This window comes from Stegostoma tigrinum, chromosome 22, assembly GCF_030684315.1.
Source record: "Stegostoma tigrinum isolate sSteTig4 chromosome 22, sSteTig4.hap1, whole genome shotgun sequence".
Lineage (NCBI taxonomy): Eukaryota > Metazoa > Chordata > Chondrichthyes > Orectolobiformes > Stegostomatidae > Stegostoma > Stegostoma tigrinum.
Window position 1 is genome coordinate 27,353,641 of NC_081375.1, and position 25,510 is coordinate 27,379,150.

Below are 25,510 nucleotides of genomic sequence, written 5' to 3' on the forward strand. Positions count from 1 at the left end.
ATTATATCAAAACATTTTCTGCAAACAAAGCATGTTTATCCTCAGAATGAAAATGTGCATGTCTTACAGCCTGGGCATTCATAGATTTAATTTGTCCTTAAAACAGCAATCCTCTCAGGTTCACCCACTCACTCAGGCAAAGTATTCCATACTCCACTAGCTCTCTGCTTACCTTTCATTTTAATCTGGTGATTTTAAACTGATAATTCATTTTAATGGATTTCTCAATCAGAGTGAAGAATGTTTACATTATAACGCTTGTCAAAATCTATATGGTTTAAAAAAAATGTCACAGCTCAAACGGAAACAGTGCCAGAATCTCAGGTTTTTCCTGCTAACTATAACACAGCCCCAGATCACTGGTGTCAGTGATATTTTCTTCTGGAAATCACGAAAGACACAACATAAATGCACGCTCCTTCTCAGTTCGTTCAGATTAATGTAAAATAGCCATTTTACTTCTGCTAGCAGTGTTTTGCCATTATTTTTCCCACTTTTTATTTTTTTCTACCTTTATTTTTAATTTTTTGTCTGGTTGGTAAACTGCATTCTGTTACAAAGAAAAACGCTTCAGCTGTTATTCTTCTGAGTCTTCAGATTTTCACTATGTAATTTAAAAATGGAACACGTTATGTTCCAAGAAGGACCAGGAGGCGGAAGCATTAAACAGCAGCACTTTTATTATGGAGGTGTTTACTCTAGTCAGCAAATTTAAGAGAGGTTTCTACCTGTCCATAATGGCTGATGACATCATCATGTGGTCAGACTCGTGGCTTGATGGCAGTCCACCATACCTAACACAATTATACACCATCGCCCTCGTCCCCCTTGTCCTCACTTACCACCCGACTAACCTCCGGATCCAACGCATCATCCTCCAACACTTCCACCATCTGCAATCCAATCCCACCACCAAAGACATTTTTCCCTCCCCACCCTTATCTGCTTTCTGGGGGGCCCACTCTCTCCGTGTATCCCTTGTCTGCTCCACACTCCCCTCCAGCCCCACCACACCCAGCACTATTCCCTGCAACTGCAGGAAGTGCTACACCTGCCCCTACACCTCCCCCCTCACCCCCATCCCAGGCCCCAAGAAGACTTTGCACATAAAGCAGCTGTTCACCTGCACATCTGCTAATGTGGTACACTGCATCCGCTGTTCCCGTTGAGGCCTTCTCTACATCAGGGAAACCAAGCAGAGGCTGGGGACCGCTTTGCAGAACACCTACACTCGGTTCACACTAAAAAAAAATGCACCTCCCATTTTAACTCCCCCTCCCATTCCTCAGATGATGTGTCCATCCTGGGCCTCCTGCAGTGCCACAACGATGCCACCCGAAGGTTGCAGGAACAGCACCTCATATTACACTTGGGAACCCTGCAGCCCAATGGTATCAATGTGGACTTCACAAGCTTCAAAATCTCCTCTCCCACAACCCCATCCCAAAACCAACCCAGCTTGCCCCTGCCTCCCTAACCTGTCCTTCCTCCCACCTCAAGCCCCACCCCCATCTCCTACCTACTAACCTCATCCTGCCCCCTTGACCTGTCTGTCCTCCCTGGACTGACCTATCCCCTCCCTAACTCCTCACTTACACTGGCTCCATTCCCGCCTCTTTCACCTGCTTGTCTCCTCTCCACCTATCTTCTCCTCTATCCATCTTTTATCCGCCTCCCCCTCTCTCCCTATCTATTTCAGAACCCCCTTCCCCTCCCCCATTTTCTAAAGAAGGGTCTAGGCCCGAAACGTTAGCTTTCCTACTCCTCCGATGCTGCTTGGCTGTTCATCCAGCCCAACACCTTGTTATCTCTATACACAATCCCTCCCCTTTTAAATTCAAAATTTCTGCAATGACAGTGTGCACTACATTTAAAGTCATATATTCAAGTCAGCAGGCACAATGTTCTGGAGGATGTCGATTCCTGCTGTTAGTGCACCTCAGACTTCAGTTTATTTTTCTCAATAGCCTTAATCTCTGGTGTTCTACATGTCCTAGAAACATCATTTGTTGTTGTCTTTTTGTGAGACAGCTGAAAATTGGGAGGTTTGCACAATGTCATAACTCCCCTCACGAGCTTCACTTACTGTTCTGTCCTCAAGTATATCTAGGTCTCTATTTGGCACAGTTACCTGTGGATCTTTAATTAATGTTGTTCCTGTCACATTGGTTCTGGTTTCCTAGAGCTGACCTGCATGGCTTATCCATACTACATCACCTGTTACCTGTATGTTACAAGAAAGCAGCCTAGTCTATGCTACAATAATGGCTGGTATCCATTTTTTGCCAGTGCAGTAATTCTTCGCCAACACTTCTTGATCTTTTTGGATGTCACTGGAAAACCTGATATTGTTGTTTCCTGTTAGTAATGCCTTTTGTTATGGGTGGTTTCAGCAAATCAAATGTTGTGTGCAACTGATGCTTTACCATGAGCAATGGTGCAGACCCCCACGTTGTCAAGTGGTTTGTGTTGCAGAATATTAACAAACATTGGCTCAGTCTTTTGGATAATGATACTTGCTCTTGAAATACCCCTAAGGAATGTTTCATTCCTTTCTGCTAAACCATTTATGGTAAGGTGATAATGAGTTGACCGGATGTATTCAATTCTATGTTGTTTTGAATAGCATGAAAACTCGCGTGATACAAATTGTGGACCGTTATTACTAACAAGTTGTTCCAGATAACCAAACCTTGGTTGAACACAGCAGGCCAAGCAGCATCTCAGGAGCACAAAAGCTGACGTTTCGGGCCTGGACCCTTCATCAGAGAGGGGGATGGGGAGAGGGAACTGGAATAAATAGGGAGAGAGGGGGAGGCGGACCGAAGATGGAGAGTAAAGAAGATAGGTGGAGAGGAGAGTATAGGTGGGGAGGTAGGGAGGGGATAGGTCAGTCCAGGGAAGACGGACAGGTCAAGGAGGTGGGATGAGGTTAGTAGGTAGATGGGGGTGCGGCTTGGGGTGGGAGGAAGGGATGGGTGAGAGGAAGAACCGGTTAGGGAGGCAGAGACAGGTTGGACTGGTTTTGGGATGCAGTGGGTGGGGGGGAAGAGCTGGGCTGGTTGTGTGGTGCAGTGGGGGGAGGGGACGAACTGGGCTGGTTTAGGGATGCAGTAGGGGAAGGGGAGATTTTGAAACTGGTGAAGTCCACATTGATACCATTAGGCTGCAGGGTTCCCAGGTGGAATATGAGTTGCTGTTCCTGCAACCTTCGGGTGGCATCATTGTGGCAGTGCAGGAGGCCCATGATGGACATGTCATCTAGAGAATGGGAGGGGGAGTAGAAATGGTTTGCGACTGGGAGGTGCAGTTGTTTGTTGCGAACTGAGCGGACGTGTTCTGCAAAGCGGTCTCCAAGCCTCCGCTTGGTTTCCCCAATGTAGAGGAAGCCGCACCGGGTACAGTGGATGCAGTATACCACATTGGCAGATGTGCAGGTGAACCTCTGCTTAATGTGGAATGTCATCTTGGGGCCTGGGATAGGGGTGAGGGAGGAGGTGTGGGGGCAAGTGTAGCATTTCTTGCGGTTGCAGGACTTCCAATTCCCTGGCCCCCAACACCTCATATTCACCATGGACGTCCAGTCCCTATACACCTGCATTCCGCATGCAGATGGCCTCAAGGCCCTCCGCTTCTTCCTGTCCCGCAGACCCGACCAGTCCCGCTCCACCGACACTCTCATCCGCCTAGCTGAACTCGTCCTCACCCTCAACAACTTCTCTTTTGACTCCTCCCACTCCCTACAGACTAAGGGGGTGGCCATGGGCACCCGCATGGGCCCCAGCTATGCCTGCCTCTTTGTAGGTTACGTGGAACAGTCCCTCTTCCGCACCTACACAGGCCCCAAACCCCACCTCTTCCTCCGGTACATTGATGACTGTATCGGCGCCGCCCCTTGCTCCCCAGAGGAGCTCGAACAGTTCATCCACTTCACCAACACCTTCCACCCCAACCTTCAGTTCACCTGGGCCATCTCCAGCACATCCCTCACCTTCCTGGACCTCTCAGTCTCCATCTCAGGCAACCAGCTTGTAAATGATGTCCATTTCAAGCCCACCGACTCCCACAGCTACCTAGAATACACCTCCTCCCACCCACCCTCCTGCAAAAATTCCATCCCCTTTTCCCAATTCCTCTGCCTTCGCCGCATCTGCTCCCACGATAAAACATTCCACTCCCGCACATCCCAGATGTCCAAGTTCTTTAAGGACCGCAACTTTCCCCCCACAGTGATCGAGAACGCCCTTGACCGCATCTCCCGTATTTCCCGCAACACATCCCTTACACCCCGCCCCCGTCACAACCGCCCTCAGAGGATCCCCCTCGTTCTCACACACCACCCTACCAACCTCCGGATACAACGCATCATTCTCTGACACTTTCGCCATTTACAATCCGACCCCACCACCCAAGACATTTTTCCATCCCCACCCCTGTCTGCTTTCCGGAGAGACCACTCTCTCCGTGACTCCCTTGTTCGCTCCACATTGCCCTCCAACCCCACCACACCCGGCACCTTCCCCTGCAACCGCAGGAAATGCTACACTTGCCCCCACACCTCCTCTCTCACCCCTATCCCAGGCCCCAAGATGACATTCCACATTAAGCAGAGGTTCACCTGCACATCTGCCAATGTGGTATACTGCATCCACTGTACCCGGTGCGGCTTCCTCTACATTGGGGAAACCAAGTGGAGGCTTGGAGACCGCTTTGCAGAACACGTCCGCTCAGTTCGCAACAAACAACTGCACCTCCCAGTCGCAAACCATTTCCACTCCCCCTCCCATTCTCTAGATGACATGTCCATCATGGGCCTCCTGCACTGCCACAATGATGCCACCCGAAGGTTGCAGGAACAGCAACTCATATTCCGCCTGGGAACCCTGCAGCCTAATGGTATCAATGTGGACTTCACCAGTTTCAAAATCTCCCCTTCCCCTACTGCATCCCTAAACCAGCCCAGTTCGTCCCCTCCCCCCACTGCACCACACAACCAGCCCAGCTCTTCCCCCCCCACCCACTGCATCCCAAAACCAGTCCAACCTCTCTCTGCCTCCCTAACCGGTTCTTCCTCTCACCCATCCCTTCCTCCCACCCCAAGCCGCACCCCCAGCTACCTACTAACCTCATCCCACCTCCTTGACCTGTCCGTCTTCCCTGGACTGACCTATCCCCTCCCTACTCCCCACCTATACTCTCTCCACCTATCTTCTTTACTCTTCATCTTCGGTCCGCCTCCCCCTTTCTCCCTATTTATTCCAGTTCCCTCTCCCCATCCCCCTCTCTGATGAAGGGTCCAGGCCCGAAACTTCAGCTTTTGTGCTCCTGAGATGCTGCTTGGCCTGCTGTGTTCATCCAGCCTCACATTTTATTAAACACTATAAGAAAGTTGTCTTTCAAAAGGTCTTGTCTAGTCAATAGGGATTCTTTGCCATGGCTTTCTAGCCATTCCCATGGATGTAATGGCACTGATGGAGGTAGGTTGCAAGCTCTTGCACAAGCTGCATACATTCCCACTCTCTCCTCAATTTCAGAGTCAAACCCTGGGCATCAAATATAGCTTCTGGCTATCACGTTGAATTTGACAATGCCACTGTGACCTGCATATAGTTGATTTAACATAACATGCATTTCCTTAGTTGTGATGGAATGATTAACCTTATTCCCCACAGGAGACATCCTGCCTGTGCAGATAGCTCTGGCCTCCATGTGACAATATGGCTTCAGTTCTGGGGTTGCTCCTATGATCTTGCCTCAAAGTACAATGCCCACCACTTTTGATGGTTATGGCTAATCTCTAGTGTACTTCTTAACTTGTCCTGCTGATACCAAAATGAAATCTATTTGTTCCAAGTTGGAAGTGTCTACATAAAGATTGTTTGTAGTTGATTCTTCGGCAAAAGAAATCTAGAAAGCCCATCAGTATTCCCATGTAAGTTGGATTGCTAAAACATAATTGTATAAGTGTGAGCAACAACGCCCACCTCTGCATGTGAATTGCTGCTGGAGAAGGTATCCCTATGTGAGGCCCAAATATTATGATCAACAGTCTGTTAGAGGGGCAAATTCCCAACCACGCAGACATTGGCAGAATCATCCAATGTCAAAAATTATTCTGAAAGCTTCTTTTACAATGGGTAAGATGTGAGAAACAATTGGTCCTACTCCATATTGATGTCAGTTGCAACAGGAATTATGGGTCAAAGTGCGTCAGGACATCTGACTTTATTGCATAAAAAACAGTCTTTCACATTGATCTTCCAATGTCTAATTCCTATTTTGGTACAATAAATTGCGAAAAGTTGCATTTTACCAGACAAATGTCTTCCCTTTCCTGTTCTCATTGACCGTATCGTGCTGAATTGTATAAAGTTGCAGGAGAAATAGAAAATATGTTGAATGTTGTGGAAGCAAAATCCACGCTTTAAAATGGAATTGGTGAGGACCCAGATGTGCATATTTTAAAGAGAGCATATCAAAAATGATTTTCCAACTTCGAAAAATCTTGTGTGCATTCTATGCTCTTTATCAAATTATTCAAGATCTTTTAAAATGGCATAGAGTCCAGGAACACAAAGGGAACTGAAAAAGGTATGCAGTGAATTTATAATTAACTTTACACTTAACGGTCAATTATACAACCAGGTGCCATCCTGAAGTTCCATTTGACATTACTAGAGGAAGCACCAGTATCACACTCTCCAAAGCATAGCTATAACTGGAATGATTCAGGCTGAAAGCTAATGCCAGAAATGAAAATAGATATGAGCAGGCAATATATAATAAATCATATTAAACAACTGATACAAAGTTTTCATGTTCAAATTTAGCTTTGAAAAAATACAGATTCCTAAACTTGTTTTATTGAAAAACAGACATCCTCAGCCACTTGTTATCAGGATCCATGTTCCTTCTGACAACATCTCACTCCCAATGGGCAATTCATTTTTACTATCAAACAAATAAACAATGCTATTTAATAAAATTGCCATTTTCCCTTTAATTACTTAAAGCCTGTTGGCAAATTTTTCAGCAAGCTGATCTGCCTCTTGGAATTTCCAGCTAATGCTTCTTCATTTTGCTACCTTTCTCCCCCACCAACTAAAGTTCCTTCAAATTGTGTGCTTGGTAAAAATTATGAAATAACCAGCGTGTATATTTCGGAATTAGAAAATGCATGTAATTTTACTCACACCTGTTTTTATTCTCTTTATTGCAAATATCTCTGGTGAGTCAATGCCAAAGCACACTGATGTACCAATGAGGAAGGACAGGGAGACGCATGGGTATAGTAAAATGCATATGGACCAAATAGTTTTTTGCTGTGGTTTACATTCCATGTAATTATGCTATGGAATGATTCTATATAATGATGTGCTCATTGTTACATATGTGCAGAATAGTTCATGGGGACAGAAGCTTTTTTTTGAAGAAATCTGTTTAAAGCACATTTTAGCCCTAACCTAGTAGGAGACCGTGACTTCTCTTTTAGTGTGGACTTAAGATAAGAAATTAATAGTTTCATCAGTGAACTAGCATCCACAGGTCTCCGAATGCATTGCTAAATATTCAAACAATAAATTAATCTACATTATTTTGAATGCTTTCTTTTATTATTTGTCTACTACTGTTTTAGAATATTTATAGTAATACTTCACTAACAGTAGCTTATGCACAAGACATTTGGGATTTCCAGTCTGTTTAGTTTTCAATCGGGACTGTTTTCGGCAGCAGAGAGGTAAAAATCAGGTGCAACATACTCTCGACACTTGGTGACTACCCCAGGAACGGATTACCTAACTATTACTTTGATACCAGAGGTATAAGTGAGATCTGGAAATAAGTGCACATATTAACTAATTTGGCAAATCTTAAGCTTTTTCTTCTAAGTACAGGATAGAGTTTTCCTACGACTATTCTTTCCGACCTTCCTGGAAATTTTTTTTGCTTTGTTTCATTCTTAACTTGTATCAATATTAAAGGCATTACACATAAAAAGTGAAGATCAAGTGTTAGTCTTCCAGTGAAATGGAGTTAGAGGGTTCAGGAATAATTTGATCATACTACAAAGCTGATTATATTCCTACGGTACAGTCACATTCTATATTTATTTTACGTTAAACTTTGCGGCACGGTGGCTCAGTGATTAGCACTGCTGCCTCACGGCGCCAAGGACCCAGGTTCAATTCCACCCTCAGGCAATTGTCTGTGTGGAGTTTGCAAATTCTCCCCGTGTCTGCATGGGTTTCTTCCCACAGTCCAAAACTGTGCAGTGGATTGGCCATGAAAAATTGCCCATAGTGTTGAGGGACATGTAGATTAGGTGGGTTATAGGGGGATGGGTCTGGATTGGATGCTCTGACAGTCAGTGTGGACTTGTTGAGCCAAAGGGCCTGTTTCCACACTGTAGGGAATTCCATGATTCATTGTAGCTTATAGTAAAATAGCCAAACTGAGAGCAATTTGATACTGTTGGCCAGAGCGCTGAAATTTCTCTGTTGTACTGATTAAGTTTGGAAATACAAAATTAAGCTGCTACTGCATAATTGCAGCATGACAGGTTTAGAGTCAATTTCCATTGTAATTATAGATACAATAATTTACAATGGAAATGTTGGCAATCAGAATGTTTAGGCAATGGGCAACACATGCTGACATAACATTTTACATATATTGATATAATGTAGCAAAGTAAAAACGTAAACCAAAATCCATCATGTGAACTAGAAAGTAGCCGAAGTAAATTTGTTTCGGGCACATACCTGCACTCATTACGCCTTGTACGTCCGTTTCCTGAATGCATCGTTCTACATCGCTCAGGTACTGGATGTTGCCATTTGCAAAAACAGGGATGTTAACTTCTTTCCTGTATTAAACAATATACTTCATTTTTTTTCCCTAAGAAAATCTTCAGTTATCAAACTTGTAGTGAATTATAAATGTACTTGAATGAGATCAATTGTGGTGTCTAGCTTGACCTTTGTATATGAAAATATATATTAAAGGTAAAACCTGTCACAAACAGAGGAGAGAGATAATGGGAACTGCAGATGCTGGAGAATCCGAGATAACAAAGCGTGAAGCTGATGAACACAGCAGGCCAAGCAGCATCTCAGGAGCGCAGAAGCTGACGTTTTGGGTCTAGACCCTTCATCAGAGGGGGGAAATGGGGAGAGGGTTCTGAAATAAATAGGGAGAGAGGGGGAGGCAGACTGAAGATGGATAGAGGAAAAGATAGGTGGGGACGGGATAGGTAAGTGCAGGGAGAATGGACAGGTCAGGGAGGCGGTATGAGGTTAGTAAGTGGGAAATGGAGGTGTGGCTAGAGGTGGGAGGAGGGGATTGGTGACAGGAAGAACAGGTTAGGGAGGCGGGGACGTGCTGGGCTGGTTTTGGGATGCAGTGAGGGAGGGGACGAGCTGGGCTGGTTTTGGGATGCGGTGGGGGGAGGGGAGATTTTGAAACTTGTGAAGGCCACATTGATACCATTAGGCTGCAGGGTCCCCAAGCAGAATATGAGGAGTTGTTGTTCCTGCAACCTTCGGGTGGCATCATTGTGGCACTGCAGGAGGCCCGTGATGGACATGTCGTCTAAGGAATGGGAGGGGGAGTTGAAATGGTTCGCGACTGGGAGGTGCAGTTGTTCATTGCGAACCGAGCAGAGGTGTTCTGCAAAGCGATCCCCAAGCCTCGGCTTGGTTTCCCCAATGTCGAGGAAACCACACCGGGTACAGTGGATACAGTATACCACATTGGCAGATGTGCAGGTGAACATCTGCTTAATATGGAAAGTCATCTTGGGGCCTGGGATGGGGGTGAGGGAGGTGGTGTGGGGGCAAGTGTAGCACTTCCTGCGGTTGCAGCGGAAGGTGCTGGGTGTGGTGGGGTTGGAGGGGAGTGTGGAGCAGACAGGGGAGTCACTGAGAGAGTGATCTCTCCGGAAGACAGACAATGGTGGAGATGGAAAAATGTCTTGGGTGGTGGGGTCGGATTGTAGATGGCAGAAGTGTCGGAGGATGATGCGTTGTATCCGGAGGTTGGTGGGGTGGTATGTAAGGACGAGGGGGATTCTCTTATGGCGGTTATCGCAGGGGCGGGGTGTGAGGGATGTGTTGCAGGAAATGCGGGAGACACGGTCAAGGACGTTCTCGACCACTGCGGGGGTAGGGTGGGGTGCGGTCCTTGAAGAATGCGGCCATCTGGGATGTGTGAGAGACTCCGTTGTATTACAATGTTAGGGAATATAGCTTTGATTAAGGCTTTGATTAAGGATTACATTGTCCTGGTAAGAAAAATACCTTCTAATCTACAGTTTCACTTAAAGATAATTAATTGTAAGAGATTAATTTCTTGTTATGTGCTCACAATCCAAATCAAATACCAGGTTTCTTGAACCCCCGGCTTCTTTTTTAAACGCATAATATTATTTCCCTGTTCTACGAGTCTGTATTGCTGTGGAGGGAACATCAACATGTTGATAGAAATTAATGAAATGGTATCTACCATTGATGAAAAAAACTCCAGTGCTGCCCTATCAGTCAGACACTGATTGAATCCTACATACTAAAAATTAGTCTGTTTTACAGAGTTATATTAAATATTTGAGAGTTATGCTGCGAGGCTACTTCCTCAAAGACAGATGAAATAAGGGAAGTCAAAAAGTATTGTGTAAATGAGAATGGGCACGAAGAGACTAGTATTGCTCTTGCATGGTAACAAGAAAACACATAAGCATCATCCGATAGCATTAAACACAAAATAAATGCCAAAATTTAAAACTTTCATGATTAAAATCTTTAACCCTTTGTAGGTGTTCACTTTAAATTGAACAAAATTTGCTTTTATTTTAATTGTCGGACTTTGATGACATGACCACAAAGAAGCCAAGATTCCATTCTTAATTCTGAATTATTTCACTCCTTTTTCTGATCATAATATTGCGAAGAATTCATTAATAGTTCTGGTGTAATACTATATTTGACACCTATTGCTTAGTATAGTGTTTGTTCATATTTGCTTCTCACCTCACAGCTTTTATGTGTTCCCAGTCTGCTACACCTGTCAGAGGTCCCTTTTGTTCCTTGGTACGACCATGAACAGTTAATAGCTGAAACATATTCAAATTTATCAAATTTAAAACCAGAAATATTTAAAACCATAACATTTAGACAGTACTAAAGCAAGCAGCAGTTATGTGGAAAAACATAATTGTTCTTTTAACTGTACAATGATGAATTTGACTGAAATAAACCCGAATAAGCATTTTTTTTTGACCCAAAAAATGTTTTGTAGATCTATTTAGCTGGAACATGACTCACTGCATTTGAACATCAGATTGCTGAGAAGAAAATGATTCTCATCTTCCAAGCAGTATTAATATTTACAAACAGAACAGCATTCTTATAAAGATGTCTGAAAGAATTTATGGGTCTGTTACTAAATCTTAATAGGTATAAAATTTAAAGCAATTTTGTGTTCAGAATAAGTACCCACAAGAAGTTGAGTTGAAACAAATCAAATTTATTGGGTAGTGGTCTTTATAATCAAACTAAAAACTTGATTTATGTCATATTGATTTGTCCAAGATATTAACACTCTTTAGTGCACAAGTACAAAAACTTCCCAAACCAATTCACGCAATGCAGTTGAATGCTGCACACTTGAATTAGTTTTTGCTTTGGCTACTTTCTCCTGAAATTGAATGCAGATCAGTGTTTCTGAACTCATTTTAATTCTCCAAATTCAAATATATCTGGATTCTGGCTATAGAAAGAAGTAACTTTGCATTTAGTTGATGTTTTATAACACTAAAACAACTTAGAGCTTCAAAATGTACTGCAATGGCTGTTGCAAGGGGTTGTTTGTGAAAACAGGTACTTAATAGACAATCTTCTTGCTTTTGGCGGCAGGAATGGAGAGAAAGCGAGCCAGGGTACAGCCGGGAAGGTAAGGCTTTTCTGTATAAAAACGTACCTCGTGCAGCAGGGGCCTTTTTGCTTTCAGCGGCAGGAGTGGCGAGAACGCGAGCCAGGAAGTGAGCTAATATATTCGGCATTGGCTAAATCCAAAACACTATACGTGTACTGTCTCCCACCCATCCTTCTCCTCCAACCAAAAAAAAAGACTGTGTGGAGGGTCAGTAAGGTGAGGGTTTTTTTTTATTCTTCTGGAAATCTAGAGTAGGGGGAAACGGAAGCGAGGGCAGTTGCATGCTCCTCTTGCAGGACGTGGGATTAAGGGTCACTGCTGGTGTCCCCTCTGACTTCACCTGCGAGAAGTGCACCCAACTACAGCTCCTCACAAAATGTGTTAAGGAACTGGAGCTGGAGCTGGATGAACTTTGGATCATTCGGGAGGCTGAGGGGGTGACACAGAGGAGTCATAAGGAGGTGGTCACATCCAAGGTACAGGGAAAAGGTAGTGGGTGACTGTCAGGAGGGGGAAAGGGAGTAGGCAGACAGGGCAGGGATCCGCTGTGGCCGTTCCCCTCAATAATAAGTATACCGTTTTGGATACTGTTGGAGGGGATGACCTACCAGGGGAAGGCCATAGCGAACAGGTCTCTGGCACTAAGCCTGGCCCTGAGGTGCAGAAGGGAAGGCGAGAGAATAGAAGAGCAATTGTAGTAGGGGATTCAATAGTATGAGGCACAGACAGGCTGTTCTGTGGACGCAAATGAGATGAACGGATGGTATGTTGCCTCCTGGGTGCCAGGGTCCGTGATGTCTCAGATCATGTCTTCAAGATTCCCAAGGGGGACAGTGAGCAACCAGCATGCATGGTACACATCGGTACCAACAACATAGGTAGAAAAATGACCGAGAATGTGAAAACCGAGTACAGGGAGTCAGGTTGGAAGCTGAAGTCCAGGACAATCAGGGGAGTTATCTCAGGATTACTACCAGTGCCACGTGATAACGAAGAAATAGGGAGAGAGTGTGGCTAAACACGTGGCTACAGGGCTGGTATAGGAGGGAGGGCTTCGATTATGTGGATAATTGGAGCGCATTCTGGGGAAGGTGGGACCTGTACAGTAAGGACGGGTTGCACCTGAGCCAGTAGGGCACAAATATCCTGGGAGTGAGGTTTGCTTGAGCTGTACAGGGTGGTTTAAACTAGACTGGCAGGGGGTGGGGAACCAGATTCATAATTCAGAGGATAAGGTATTCAGCCTTCCAATGAACACAACAGGGAGTGAGGATGTTTATAAAGAAATGCGGTCGATGGAGTATAATTGTGGACACCAAGATGGTGTGAGGTGTGTATACTTCAATGCTAGAAGTCTCAGAAATAAGGTGCATGAACTTAGAGCATGGGTTGGTACTTGGAACTACAATATTGTGGCCGTTACAGAAACTTGGGTAATTCAGGGAGAGGAATGTTGTTGAAAGTTCCAGGATTTCGATGCTTTAAAAGAAACAGGGAGAGTGGTAAAAGAGGCGGGGGAGTGGCAGTGCTAGTCAGGGCGAGTAATAGCAGCTACTGAAAGGCAATTCAAGAATGATATGTCTACAGAGTCAATTTGGGTTGGGGTCCAGAAGAAGAAAGGAGTTTTTTACAGACCCCCTAATAGTTGCAGGGAAGTGAAGGAGCGGATTGGGAGGCAGATACTGGAAAGGTGCAGAAGTCACAGGGTTGTAGTCTTGGGTAACTTCAACTTTCCAAATATTGATTTTCAACTTTTTAGTTGTAAGTTTAGATGGAGCGGATTTTGTCCAGTGCATTCAGGAAGGATTCCTGACACAGTATGGAGATAGGCCAACACGAGGAGAGGCCACTTCGGATTTGGTGCTTGGCAATGAACCGGGCTAAGTGTTAGACCTGTTGGTACAAGAGCATTTTGATGGTAGCTTTCATAACTCTGTTAGTTTTACTATAGTCATGGAAAAGGATAAGTGCATACAGCAGGGTAAGGTTTATAAGTGGGGGAAGGGTAATTATAATTCAGTTCGGCAAGAACTGGGTAACATTAAATGGGAACAGATGCTGTCACGGAAGAGCAATATTGAAATGTGGAGATTGTTTAAGGAATGCATACTTGTGTACTTGATATGTTTGTCCCTGGCGGGCAGGGAAGATGGGATCAAGTGAGGGAGCCTTGATTCTCAAGACAGGTCAAACAGTTAGTTAAGAGGAAGAAGGATGCTTAATAAAGGTTTAGGAAACAAGGATTGGAAAAGACTCTAGAGGGATACAAGTTAGCTAGGAAGGAGCTGAAGAAAGGGCTTAGGAGAGCTATAACGGGGCATGAGAAAACCTTGGCTGATAGGATCAAGAAAAACTCCAAGGCTTTTTACACATACGTGAGGAATAAGAGAATGGCCAGAGTAGGGGTAGGGCTGATCAAGGATTGTAAAGGGAATTTGTGCACGCAGCCTAAAGACATAGGAGAGGTACTTAATGAATACTTTTCTTCAGTATACACAACCGAGAGGGACTTTGTTGAAGGGGAGGACAGTGTGAAACAGGCAGGTAGGCTAGAGGATGTGGATGTTAGTAAGGAAGATGTACTAGGAATTTTGAGGAGCTTGAAGATAGATAAGTCCCCAGGGCCTGATAGAATTTATCCAAGGATTCTATGGGAAGCATGGGAAGAGATCACAGGGCCTTTGATGATGATCTTTTCATCCTTACCGTCCACGGGTATACTGCCAGAAGACTGGTGAGTGGCAAATGTCATTTCCTTGTTTAAGAAAGGGAACAGGGATAACCCTGGAAATTACAGGCCAGTTAGTCTTACTTCAGTGGTGGGCAAATTATTGGAAAGGGCTCTGAGAGACAGGATTTATTATTACTTGGATAGGCACAGTTTGATTCATAACAGTCAGCATGGATTTGTGAGGGGTAGATCATGCCTCAAAAACTTATTGAATTCTTTGAAGAGGTGACCAAACATGTGGATTAAGGTACAGCAGTGGATGTGGTATACATGGATTTAAGTCAGACATTTGATAAGGTTCCCCATGGTAGGCTCATGCAGAAAGTAAGGAGGCATGAGATAGGGGGAAATGTGGCAGATTGGATTCCGAATTGGCTGACCCTTAAAAGACAAACAGTGGTAGTGGACGGAAAATACTCAACATGCTGCTCACATACGAGCGGTGTACCACAAGGATCAGTTCTGGGTCCTCTTCTATTTGTGATTTTTGTAAATGATTTAGATGTAGAAGTGTAAGGGTGGATTAGTTATTTCGTGGACAATACAAAGGTGGGTCGAGTTGTAGGTAGTGCAGAGGGCTGTTCTAGGTTACAAAGGGACCTTGATGGGATGCACAGCTGGGTTGAGAAGTGGCAGATGGAGTTTAACCCTGAAAAGTGTGAGGTGATTCATTTTGGAAGGACAAAGTTGAAAGCAGAATACAGGGTTAACGGAAAGATTCTTGGCAGTGTGGAAGAGCAGAGGGATCTTGGGGTTCATGTCCACAGTTCCCTGAAAGCTGCCACCCAGATGAATGGAGTTGTTAAGCAGGTATATGGTGTGTTAGCTTTCATTAATAGAGGAATTAAGTTAAAGAGCTGTGAAGTTATGCTCCAGCTATACAAAAGCCTGGTTCGGCCACATCTGGAGTATTGTGTGCAGTTCTGGTCACCTCATTGCAGGAAAGATGTGGAAGCGTTGAAAAAGTGCAGAGGAGATTTACCAGGATGTTGCCTGGAATGGAGGGAACGTCTTAGGAGGAAAGGTTGAGAGAGCTAAGGTTTTTCTCTTTAGAACGACAAAGGATGAGAGGTGACTTGATAGAGGTGTACAATATGATCAGAGGTATAGATAGACAGCCAGAGACTTTTTCCTAGGGTGGGGATAGCTATTGAGAGGGGGCATAGTTTTAAAGTGAGTGGAGGTGGATATAGGGGAGACGTCAGAGGTAGGTTCTTTACTCAGTGTGGTAGGGGCATGGAATGCATTGCCGGAGAGGATAGTGGAGATGGCCTCATTAGGGGCATTTAATCCACTATTAGATAGGCATATGGATGATGGTATAAGGTAGGGGTGGAGGTTAGATAGACCTTAGGTTTAGGTTAAGAGTTCGGCACAACATCGTGGGCTGAAGGGCCTGTACTGTGCTGTACTGTTCTATGTTCTTTAAGTAGGGGGTAAAATGCGTTAAGGTTGCAGTTCTTTAAAGGTAATGTCTTGTTTGAAAACAGGTCAGAAAGTAACTGGAAACAGTAAATTATAGGCACATGTCCAAGAAAGCAGGTAACTTCAGTTCTGTCTAGCAGGATACCATGGAGTTAACTGATGAAATATTTTTAAAGTTGAATTTTTATGATATATAGAGAAAGGAGATTGGGGCCACTAGCTTTCTGTATTCAGAATCATTTGAATTCAGTAGCATCAGGTATTCAATGAAGAAGAACAGTTTTACCATAGCATTAGAGCAAGTTATGAGAGGTCATGAAGTCTCCAAGCTGTGAGAGTTTGTATACAAGTTTTCAAAACTGCAAAGAAGTTATAGGCCAGAGCTGGAAAGAAGTCTCTAGGCCACCAGAATTGAAAAGAAATCTGAATCAAAACCGGAAAGTGATCTCTAGACCATTAAAACTGAGGCAGTCAATTAGGTAAAAAAATTAAAAGGTGAAGATATGAATGATACTGTGCTGGGATAGAGTGCATGTCAAGGGCACTGCTAGGGGAAAAAAAAGGGCCTCCCTAACCTGTTCTTCCTCTCACCCATCCCTTCCTCCCACCTCAAGCCGCACCTCCATCTCCTACCTACTAACCTCATCCCACCTCCTTGACCTGTCCGTCTTCCCTGGACTGACCTATCCCCTCCCTACCTCCCCACCTATACTCTCCTCTCCACCTATCTTCTTTTCTCTCCATCTTCGGTCTGCCTCCCCCTCTCTCCCTATTTATTCCAGAACCCTCACCCCATCCCCCTCTCGGATGAAGGGTCTAGGCCCGAAACATCAGCTTTTGTGCTCCTGAGATGCTGCTGGGCCTGCTGTGTTCATCCAGCCTCACATTTCATTATCTTGAATTTTTGTTTAGTTGTTTTAGTAAGATTTTCTAAACAGTATTTATTAACTGGAACTATATATACTATAGCTTTGTTTATTTCTTGTGTAAATTGTGCTCTTTTATTAAAGAACATTCACAGTGGAATAAGCTTATGATCTACTGACAATAAACCTAATTCTAATTCTTCTTTTAAATCAGATTTCACTGATTTCTGAGTTGTCTAGTTTTACAATCAGATGGGATCATAACTCTGCATATACAAAAATATTCACTAGTTAAATTGCTCTTTCCAGATTTCTGTAGAGTCAAAATAAACAACCAGGCATATTTGTATCATCAATTAACTGCAAAACAGAATTTTCCGTTCTGATGCTTATTTGTAATAAGCAAGTTAACTATTTTGCTAAAGAATGAAAGCTGCTCTAATTGTTTTAAAATTTTGGAACTTGGCCAGTTGAATTTAGATTTTCTTTCAAAACTGACAAAAAAAAATTGATATCTCCGAAACATAAGTTACTCCTTATCTTCCAGTACAATCATACTGGATTGCTAAGGCGATTACTGAATAATAGGCAGCTCTGAATCATGACACACTACTAAGTGTGAATATGATCGAGCAATGTGTGCCAGATAACTCAATACCTACAGGACTAAAACTTCCAGCAAATTAAGAATTATTCAAACGTAAGATAGGAATGCATTTATTTACCTGGCAACCTGCTTTCTCCAACATCTTTGCATACTGCACAGTTTTACTGATTTCTGGGAAAACCCGGATTTTGCATGTGATAGGAACAGAGATTCTCTTATGTGCCTCAGAAACTGAGAAAGGAGCGTAAATTAAACATAATTAGTACATTTCTTCTCACATTGTCCTACCTCTATTTTCATTCTTTGAGATAAACAAGCAACTTACTCTGAAATGCTAGGCGCGCCAGGTTGGCACACCCACTAGTTTCGGTTCCCCTTTTCTGCTGATGAGTCTGTTTTTACTCAACGCACTTTCCCAAGTTCCCTGCTAAAACCAGGAACTTGTCACAAGTTGATTTAAAAAAAAGGATTTGTACTTATACAGTACTTTACACTGGTCATGATCTCAGGGTGTCCCTAATCGTTTCATAACCAGTTAAATTTTTAACACTGTAACCATGTAATAAATAAAGCAGTCAATTTGCACAGAACAAGCTCTCACAAACAGCAATGTGACAATGACAAATAATCTGCTTTTTCTAATGATGACAGATGTTAAAGTTTAGTCACAAACTCAGGGAGAATCTCACTATTCTTCTTCAAAATAGTTTATTGAGATTTTTTTACATTCATCTTAGGAGAGAAAATGGAGTCTCGGTACATTGCTGTAGAACTGAGATAAGGAGGAATTTCTTCAGCCAGAGACTGGTGAATCTGTAGAACACATTATTGCCACAGAAGGCTGTGGAAGGCAAGTCATTGAGTGTTTAAGAGTCATTTAGACAGAAATATGTAAGTTCTTAATAGTAAGGGAATCAAGGGTTATTGGGAGAAGGCAGGAAAATGATGATGAGAAATATATCAGCCATGACTGAATAGTGGACAGACTCGATGGGTGAAATGGCCGAATTCTGCTCCTTTATCTTATGGCTTGACATTGCACCCAAAAACCAACTGACCCATTGTTGACACCTACATAGGGTTAGAATGCCCTTAGAACTCAGCAAACACTAGCAGATTCATGCGTGTTATTACTAATACAGTTAACAAGCAATTTCTTACTCACATCATTTTGCTTCTCCTCACTCCCCCTTCCCATACCATGTACTAATTGTGTAAACTAAGAGTTACTTAGTTTGACAACGTGACAGTGTGTGCATTTTTCTGAATTATTTTCAACAGCTGGGTCAAAAACGTGATACTCCCTACATAATAGCATTAAAGGTATACCAGACACCTTACAGATTACCGTGATTCAAAAACACAGCTCACCACCGCTTTCTAAAGGTAATTAGGGATTTCTTTGCCAGCAGTGCCCACATGACCATGAATTAAAAGAAAGCCATGTTTTAACAAAAAAGCTTGAATCTGTAGGGTACGTGCAAATTGTTGGATGACACAGTTCTCAGCCCATAAACATTCTTCTGTTAATCACCTTTATATTTTCCGTTTACTATACGCTGTGTGGAGGCGGCAAAAGTTTGGTAGGGAAAAATTGAGAGCATGCTGCATCCATGTTAAGTATCTCTCAGAAGCACATAAGGCCAAAACTAAAACATACATTAGTCAGTTTCAAGAAAATGAGGAGAATCTGTGCAGAAATTTTAGTTTCAATAGCCAGATAGGTACTCACGCATTTTGTGTAATAAGTCCCATTCTTCCTGCAGAAATGCTCCATAGTGCCCTGTGAATAGATCAATCACTTCGATGTCAAATTTAATCCTGGTCAGTCTTGCCATTCTGTACAAAATAAATTCTACTTGATTAAATAGCATCCCAACTTTCATGAATCCGAAAAATTCAATGAATAGGACTTTCAGAATGCCAACACCAAGAAAAAAGTCCTTGCTTGGGGCATTGGGAAAGTTGGAAATAGGAAAATTGTACTTCTCCACTTAATGCAAATAGATGGAAAATACTGACCATATCACACACAAATTCCTAATGACGCACCACCTCAAAAGTATTGTGTCTCCAAATACTTCTATCAATTAGACTGCAAGTTATTTAAAATTAGAATAAGATCACAATTGATACAATTTTCCCTGTTTATATGGGGAATTAGACTACCAATAAAAAGAGATCCTCAATATCATTGTTATGGAAACAATTGATCTTTCAAAAATGCATCAAAAGGAGAAAATATGAAACTTGATCTTTTATGGCTAGTCATTCCTCAGAATTTAAAATCAAGCAAAGATTACTGTTGTAACTGGCATTGACTTCAGACTACATCATCTCACAGGCCTTATTTTTATTTTAACAGATTCTATAATTGATCTCATTTTTGTTTGCACATTCCCATACATATAACAATAAATTATTTCAGACCAACTGTTTGTAAACAACATATTTTAAAAACTCATATTCCCACTTAGAAATTGCTTTCAGCTGGATGCACATAAAAATACAAGCTGACTATCGGATGACAATTAATACCTTAATGTCAACTCCTGAATTTTATCTTGGGTTCCTTGCATCCCACCAAAACTTGAAATAGAAATTTATTTACTTCAGTCATGTGGATGTTCAGAATTATTGCAATGAAGTATTTGCAACTAATTTGTTTCCTTGGTTTGTAAAATTATTTGTAAGTATAATGTCACCATAAACTGCACAACCAGAATTTCACACTAGATGGTGCTGCAATCCAACGATTGGACACATGCATATCAACAGGAAAAGAACAAAATAACTTCAATGGGATAGCAAGAACTGCAGGTGCTGGAGTCAGAAATAACAAAGTGTGAAGCTGGAGGAACACAGCAGGCCAGGCAGCATCAGAGGAGCAGGAAAGTTGACATTTCGGAACGGGACCCCTCTTCAGAAATGCGGAGGTGGAGGGGAGCTCAGAAATAAATAGAGGGGGTTGGGGCTGGGGAAGGTGGGTGGGATGGTATTAGGTGAGCGCATGTAGGCAGCGGTGGGGATTGGTCAGTGAGGTGAGAGTGGAGGATAGGTGGGAGAGAAGATGCACAGGTTGTGCCAGGTCAAGGAGGTGGGGATGAGAGGAAGGGTTGGACATGGGATGAGGCTGGGGGTGGGAAGATCTTGAAACTGGTAAAATCCACATTTAAGCCATCTTCAATAGTTTCTAATGCAGAACTTTCTATGCTCATGGAAAAATAAGGCACTTCTGTTACTATATTAATACACTCTGTGAAAGCTACTCACTTAACTCATATTGATGTCATACAGCTGTCAGCTTGAAAACTGACCCTTTGGTCCGACTCATCGCAGAACTTTTTCCACATATCAGAAATGCGGCAGGACATCATTCAACAACTTCCCAATCAAAGTAAGATTCTTATTTATCGGTTCTATGAATTATTGTATTTAATCATCTCTATGAATTAATATTCTTCAAATGCATTGTTTGTAATACTGACATTGGCCATTAATTCTTTACTGTTACCAATCCAGTAAATCCATACTGTTTCAAGATTGTCAGGCCATTGCCGTCAGCTTTGGATCCTTACTGGCATGTTTTATAAAATTACGGATAAGTTACAATACTCTTCACAGCGCAACATTCAGTTGCAGTGTTTAAGTAAGGAAAAACATCAAAGTACATTTAATCTAAATAATCTATTTTTTCCCATTTATAGTACCGCAAGAAGCATGATATATTTAATGCAGCTTCCCTTTTAACATTCATAATTTAAAGGCTGTTTATTTTAGCATTAACTCAATGAATGGAATGGTCTTGCACCATCCATATAGGACTTTAATTCCTTATTGAAACACTTTTGATAAATGCTATAAACATTTCAGTTTCATTACAGACCAATCAGCAAAAAGCTAAGTCTAAAGCTGTTGCTGTTTCATCCTGCAAATTCTCAAATGCCAGATCTAACTGCTAACCAGTGTAGTGATGCCATTGCCTGGTTAGTCAGTAATTATTTATATCATGTCAGCATCAGTGTAACTTATCACATCAAGAAAGTAAAAGCGATCTGCAATACCTCGTTTTGCAATCATCTGTGGACAACCCAAGTTCAAATCGATGGCATTGCAGTAATCCTGAGCCAGCAGACAGGCTTGGACAAACACTTCTGGATCATTTGCACAGAACTAAGAGAAAAATAAATAAATCAGCCATTAGGTAATATATATATTGCAAGCAGCTTAATCCCTCCAAAATATAAGTAATGTATCTCTGTTATTGGGCTTAGGAATATTAGATGATCTTGATGCACCGCTACAGATGTCTGTTCCTCCTGCCCATACTTTCTTCTTGCTGCTACACTCGAGTTAATGAGTGAACTAAATCCACTTGCCAAAGTTGGCAATGCTTGCTCTACATCCCAAAGGTCTTCCCTAAGGCATTCTTGTAAACTAGGTCTGTGAATAATTCTGGAGAATCAAAATTTTTAGCTGAGGGCAAAGACCTGGAAACCACTGAACAGTAAAATCTGCTTTCTGTTTCAAGGAAACACAAATTAAAGATTAGAACATCTGAAAAAAAAAATAAAACTCTGTAAAGTATAGACACAAAAATACCCAGTTTAACCTTGAGGATTTTTAAAAAAGATATTACTGACATTGCAGGCAGGAATTGAGACAGAAATTCAAATAATTTTTTTATAGACTCAATTTAGTCTTCATTGCTGAAATTATTGAACTGTCAAAATGTAGTGAGACAGTGGATAGGAAACTGGCCTCAACAGTGAAACTTTTCAAGCTGGGAAGATATCATAGGCCGCATATCAAGGCATACAAAAGGAATGCAAGAATATCTGTTATTAGCAAATTCTCAGTCTGCAGCTTTCAAAACAGGTAGTCGGGTAAATGCAGAAATTGAAAATTTAGATGCTTTTGATAACTAAGACAATTTATAAATGAAGTTATGCGGATAAATCTAAAACAATCAGTATCTGATCAAACGCTCAAAGAGAAATGTAAGTACTGCAAATGATTCCGAGATTATAGAGCTCATGGATGAAAAAAAGCCACAAGACAGGAACAGCAACCGGGGATACATATTTGAGAGTTAAATAATTATGGAACAGCAAAGTTGAGAATGTTCCTGTAAGAGTACTGTGTGCACTTTCTGACTTTCAGTATAGCACTTCCAACATATTTTAAAGCTCTTTTTTCACGGCAATGCAGTTGCAAGTTGTGCAAATATTTGAATACAAATCATTAATAGAATGACATTACCATTTAAGGGTTTCGAAAAATACAACTGCTCTCTTGCTTAAAGCATTAATGAGATAATTTAATCTTAATCCTGCTATAGCTGACTCCATACCTGAACAACTAATGGTCGATCCTCTGCATTCACTTCATTATACAAATTCTCCTTTCTGTAGTTTGCATCCCGGACAAACACCTGGGCATGAAGCATGGGAGTGTAACAGAGTTGGGCACCATGTCGACGACTGAGTAACCTCCATGCAAGCTCACTCTGATCCACCATTGGAGCAACCACATATCGAGCACTGTTCAGTGTTGTCTTCCAGAAATCAAACCCATGAAGTTTAGGCATCCTGGCCTTGGCCTGCGAAAATGACAAAAATGGTGTCTGAAAAGAAACCCTAAACTCCTGATCTTAATAATCATGTACATCAGATCCCTGAAACTGCTTAACAAGAACTGGCTGTCCAACAACAATACATCTGAATATCGAAATTTAGCCCATGTTTATCTGGAAATTTCACTCCTACTTTTATTATGAACAATATCAAATCTGACACAAGATAGCTCACTGGGGTTTAGAAGGAATATAGTTTAAGTTGAATAAATTGGAAACCTTTTTGTTTCACCATTGCTTGCTAAAGTTAAGTGCAACCATAAATAAGTGTTTTTGTTTTTAACTAACGAAACCTTATGTGATTTACATTTGTCCTGAAAAGCAGTTAGTCAGGCAAGTTAGTCATTTTGGTGGTCTAATTAACAACTATACAATTATGCATTTTGTGATGACCTGTGTAAAAGTGGGGGGTGATTATGATCATTCTCTTCCCAATTAAGTCACTACAACAAAACTGGGAAGCTTCAAGCTCAGCTCTTCAAACTTTCCTAGTCTGACAAGCCAGAAAAGCAAATTCCCCGACTGGGATTCATGACACACCTAGAGCAGACTCCTCTAAGTCTCTTAGCCTGGAACTTTGAAAATTATCAATATTGAATCGATCTTTGTGCACAATTGAGCAAAGATGAGAAAGTCTACAGTGGGGTTCATGGGGCATATGAAAGGAATTTATTTGTAGGATTCAGCCTGTGAATTGAAGGTTAGAGAATTGGAGATACTTTTTCCCAGGGCGGAAATGACTATTACGAGGGGGCATAATTTTAAGGTGACTGGAAGAAGGTATAGGGGAGATGTCAGAGGTAGGCTCTTTACACAGAGAGTGGCGGGAGTGTGGAATGTGCTGCCGGCAGTGGTAGTGGAGTCAGATACTTTAGAGGCTATTAAGCAACTTTTGGATACGCACATGGAGAATAGTAAAATGTAGGGTATGCAGGGAAGTTTGATGTTAGTAGGATAATAGGTCAGCACAACATCATGGGGCAAAGGGCCTGTACTGTGCTGTACTGTTCTATGTTCTATGTTCTATATGCCAGGCCTAGACTGTATTCAGTCATACAGAATTGCTTGAACCCATCATCTGACACATCTACCACCAGAAACAGAACATCTGCAGAACAACAAACCAGCTTGGCGAGCCAACCAACCTCAACACCCACAACCCAAGCTACAGATCGACTCCAAAACCTTAGACATTTACCACAAACTTGACCGAGTTATTTAGGCCACTACTTAATTATCTTTTGCCAACTCTAATTTCCAAATTGGGAAAACATACTGAAAAGGTCCAAATTTGTTGCAAAATGGTTCAATTTTACATTGTGGCAGTTTCTAGACAATACACAGATTCTTGCTAATGTCCCAACAAAATGAATACACTGAGAAATATCAAGGCTAATCAGGGTAATAATTACCAATACGTGATAACATTTTAAGGAACTGTCTGTTGAATTATTTACACAGGAAGCACTCTACGTTTATTAGACTTTCAAAATAATAGGAGCAGCATTTTAGAAACATTTTAAGAATAAGTAGTCAGATTGCTTTCACACTTGCCACTTCTGCAAATAATTATTGATGTAGACTGGAGTATTTACAATCACATATTTTCTTTAATGCAAATTGCTTTGAACAAACTAATTATGTTATAATCGTTGATGTAACAACACTAAAAGCAATTTTGTCACAGATGCATACAAACTTGCACCTTTTAAGTCAAGGAATTTGTTAATTGTGCAGACATTTGCCACATTTGAAATAAATTCATTGGTATGTGACATGAGTCCAAATATTAGTAGATCACTCCATCGACTGTCCCTGGATAGCCCTTCAGCTGCAATCTGAATTTTCCCTCATCAAATCCCATTATAAACTTTATTAGTTTTGCCCTCAATACCGACATATGATGAAAACTTCACATAATGTAATAAGCTTGTATAACAATTCTGTTCTGTTCTTGTCATCTTAATACAAGACCCATTAACTAATGGGAGACATTCATTTATCCTGAAGAAAAAAACTTACATTTCCAGCATTTTAGCTTCCATCCAAAATTTCAGAGGAATGGTCCCTAGACCCGAAATGTTAACTTTGATTTCTCTCCACAGATACTGCCAGGTCTGCTAAGCTGTTCCAGCAAATTCTGTTTTTGTCGCACCAACCATGGTCAAGAAAAAAGTTTGCTTTTATGGTTTATAATTGCACTTTATTAACAAAATCATATTGTATAACCAATTACCTAATACCTACTAAATAGTTTGGGGCATAGAGTTTTCTACAATGTTCCAGTTATAGCTGTTAAGATTTTGTTCACTTAAATG

At 41.9% G+C, this 25,510-nt stretch overlaps 1 protein-coding gene across 4 annotated transcripts in view; it reads right to left on the bottom strand.

Moving 5' to 3' along the window:
• The window catches only part of dus1l (dihydrouridine synthase 1-like (S. cerevisiae)), a 63,066-nt gene that overhangs the window by 36,772 nt on the left and 784 nt on the right, over window positions 1-25,510 (bottom strand). For 2 of the 4 annotated variants that reach the window (XM_048555030.2, XM_059653714.1), the window contains exons 2-8: window positions 25,215-25,332; window positions 22,911-23,159; window positions 21,622-21,730; window positions 19,290-19,340; window positions 17,676-17,788; window positions 11,025-11,107; window positions 8,763-8,866 (exon numbers count right to left, since the gene is read on the bottom strand). In XM_048555030.2, coding sequence (XP_048410987.1) covers window positions 8,763-8,866; window positions 11,025-11,107; window positions 17,676-17,788; window positions 19,290-19,340; window positions 21,622-21,730; window positions 22,911-23,147 — 697 coding nt within the window. In that variant the 5' untranslated portion in view covers window positions 23,148-23,159; window positions 25,215-25,332. The remainder of the gene's footprint in view (window positions 1-8,762; window positions 8,867-11,024; window positions 11,108-17,675; window positions 17,789-19,289; window positions 19,341-21,621; window positions 21,731-22,910; window positions 23,160-25,214; window positions 25,333-25,510) is intronic. The other 2 variants (XM_048555029.2, XM_048555031.2) reach the window with 1 other exon arrangement.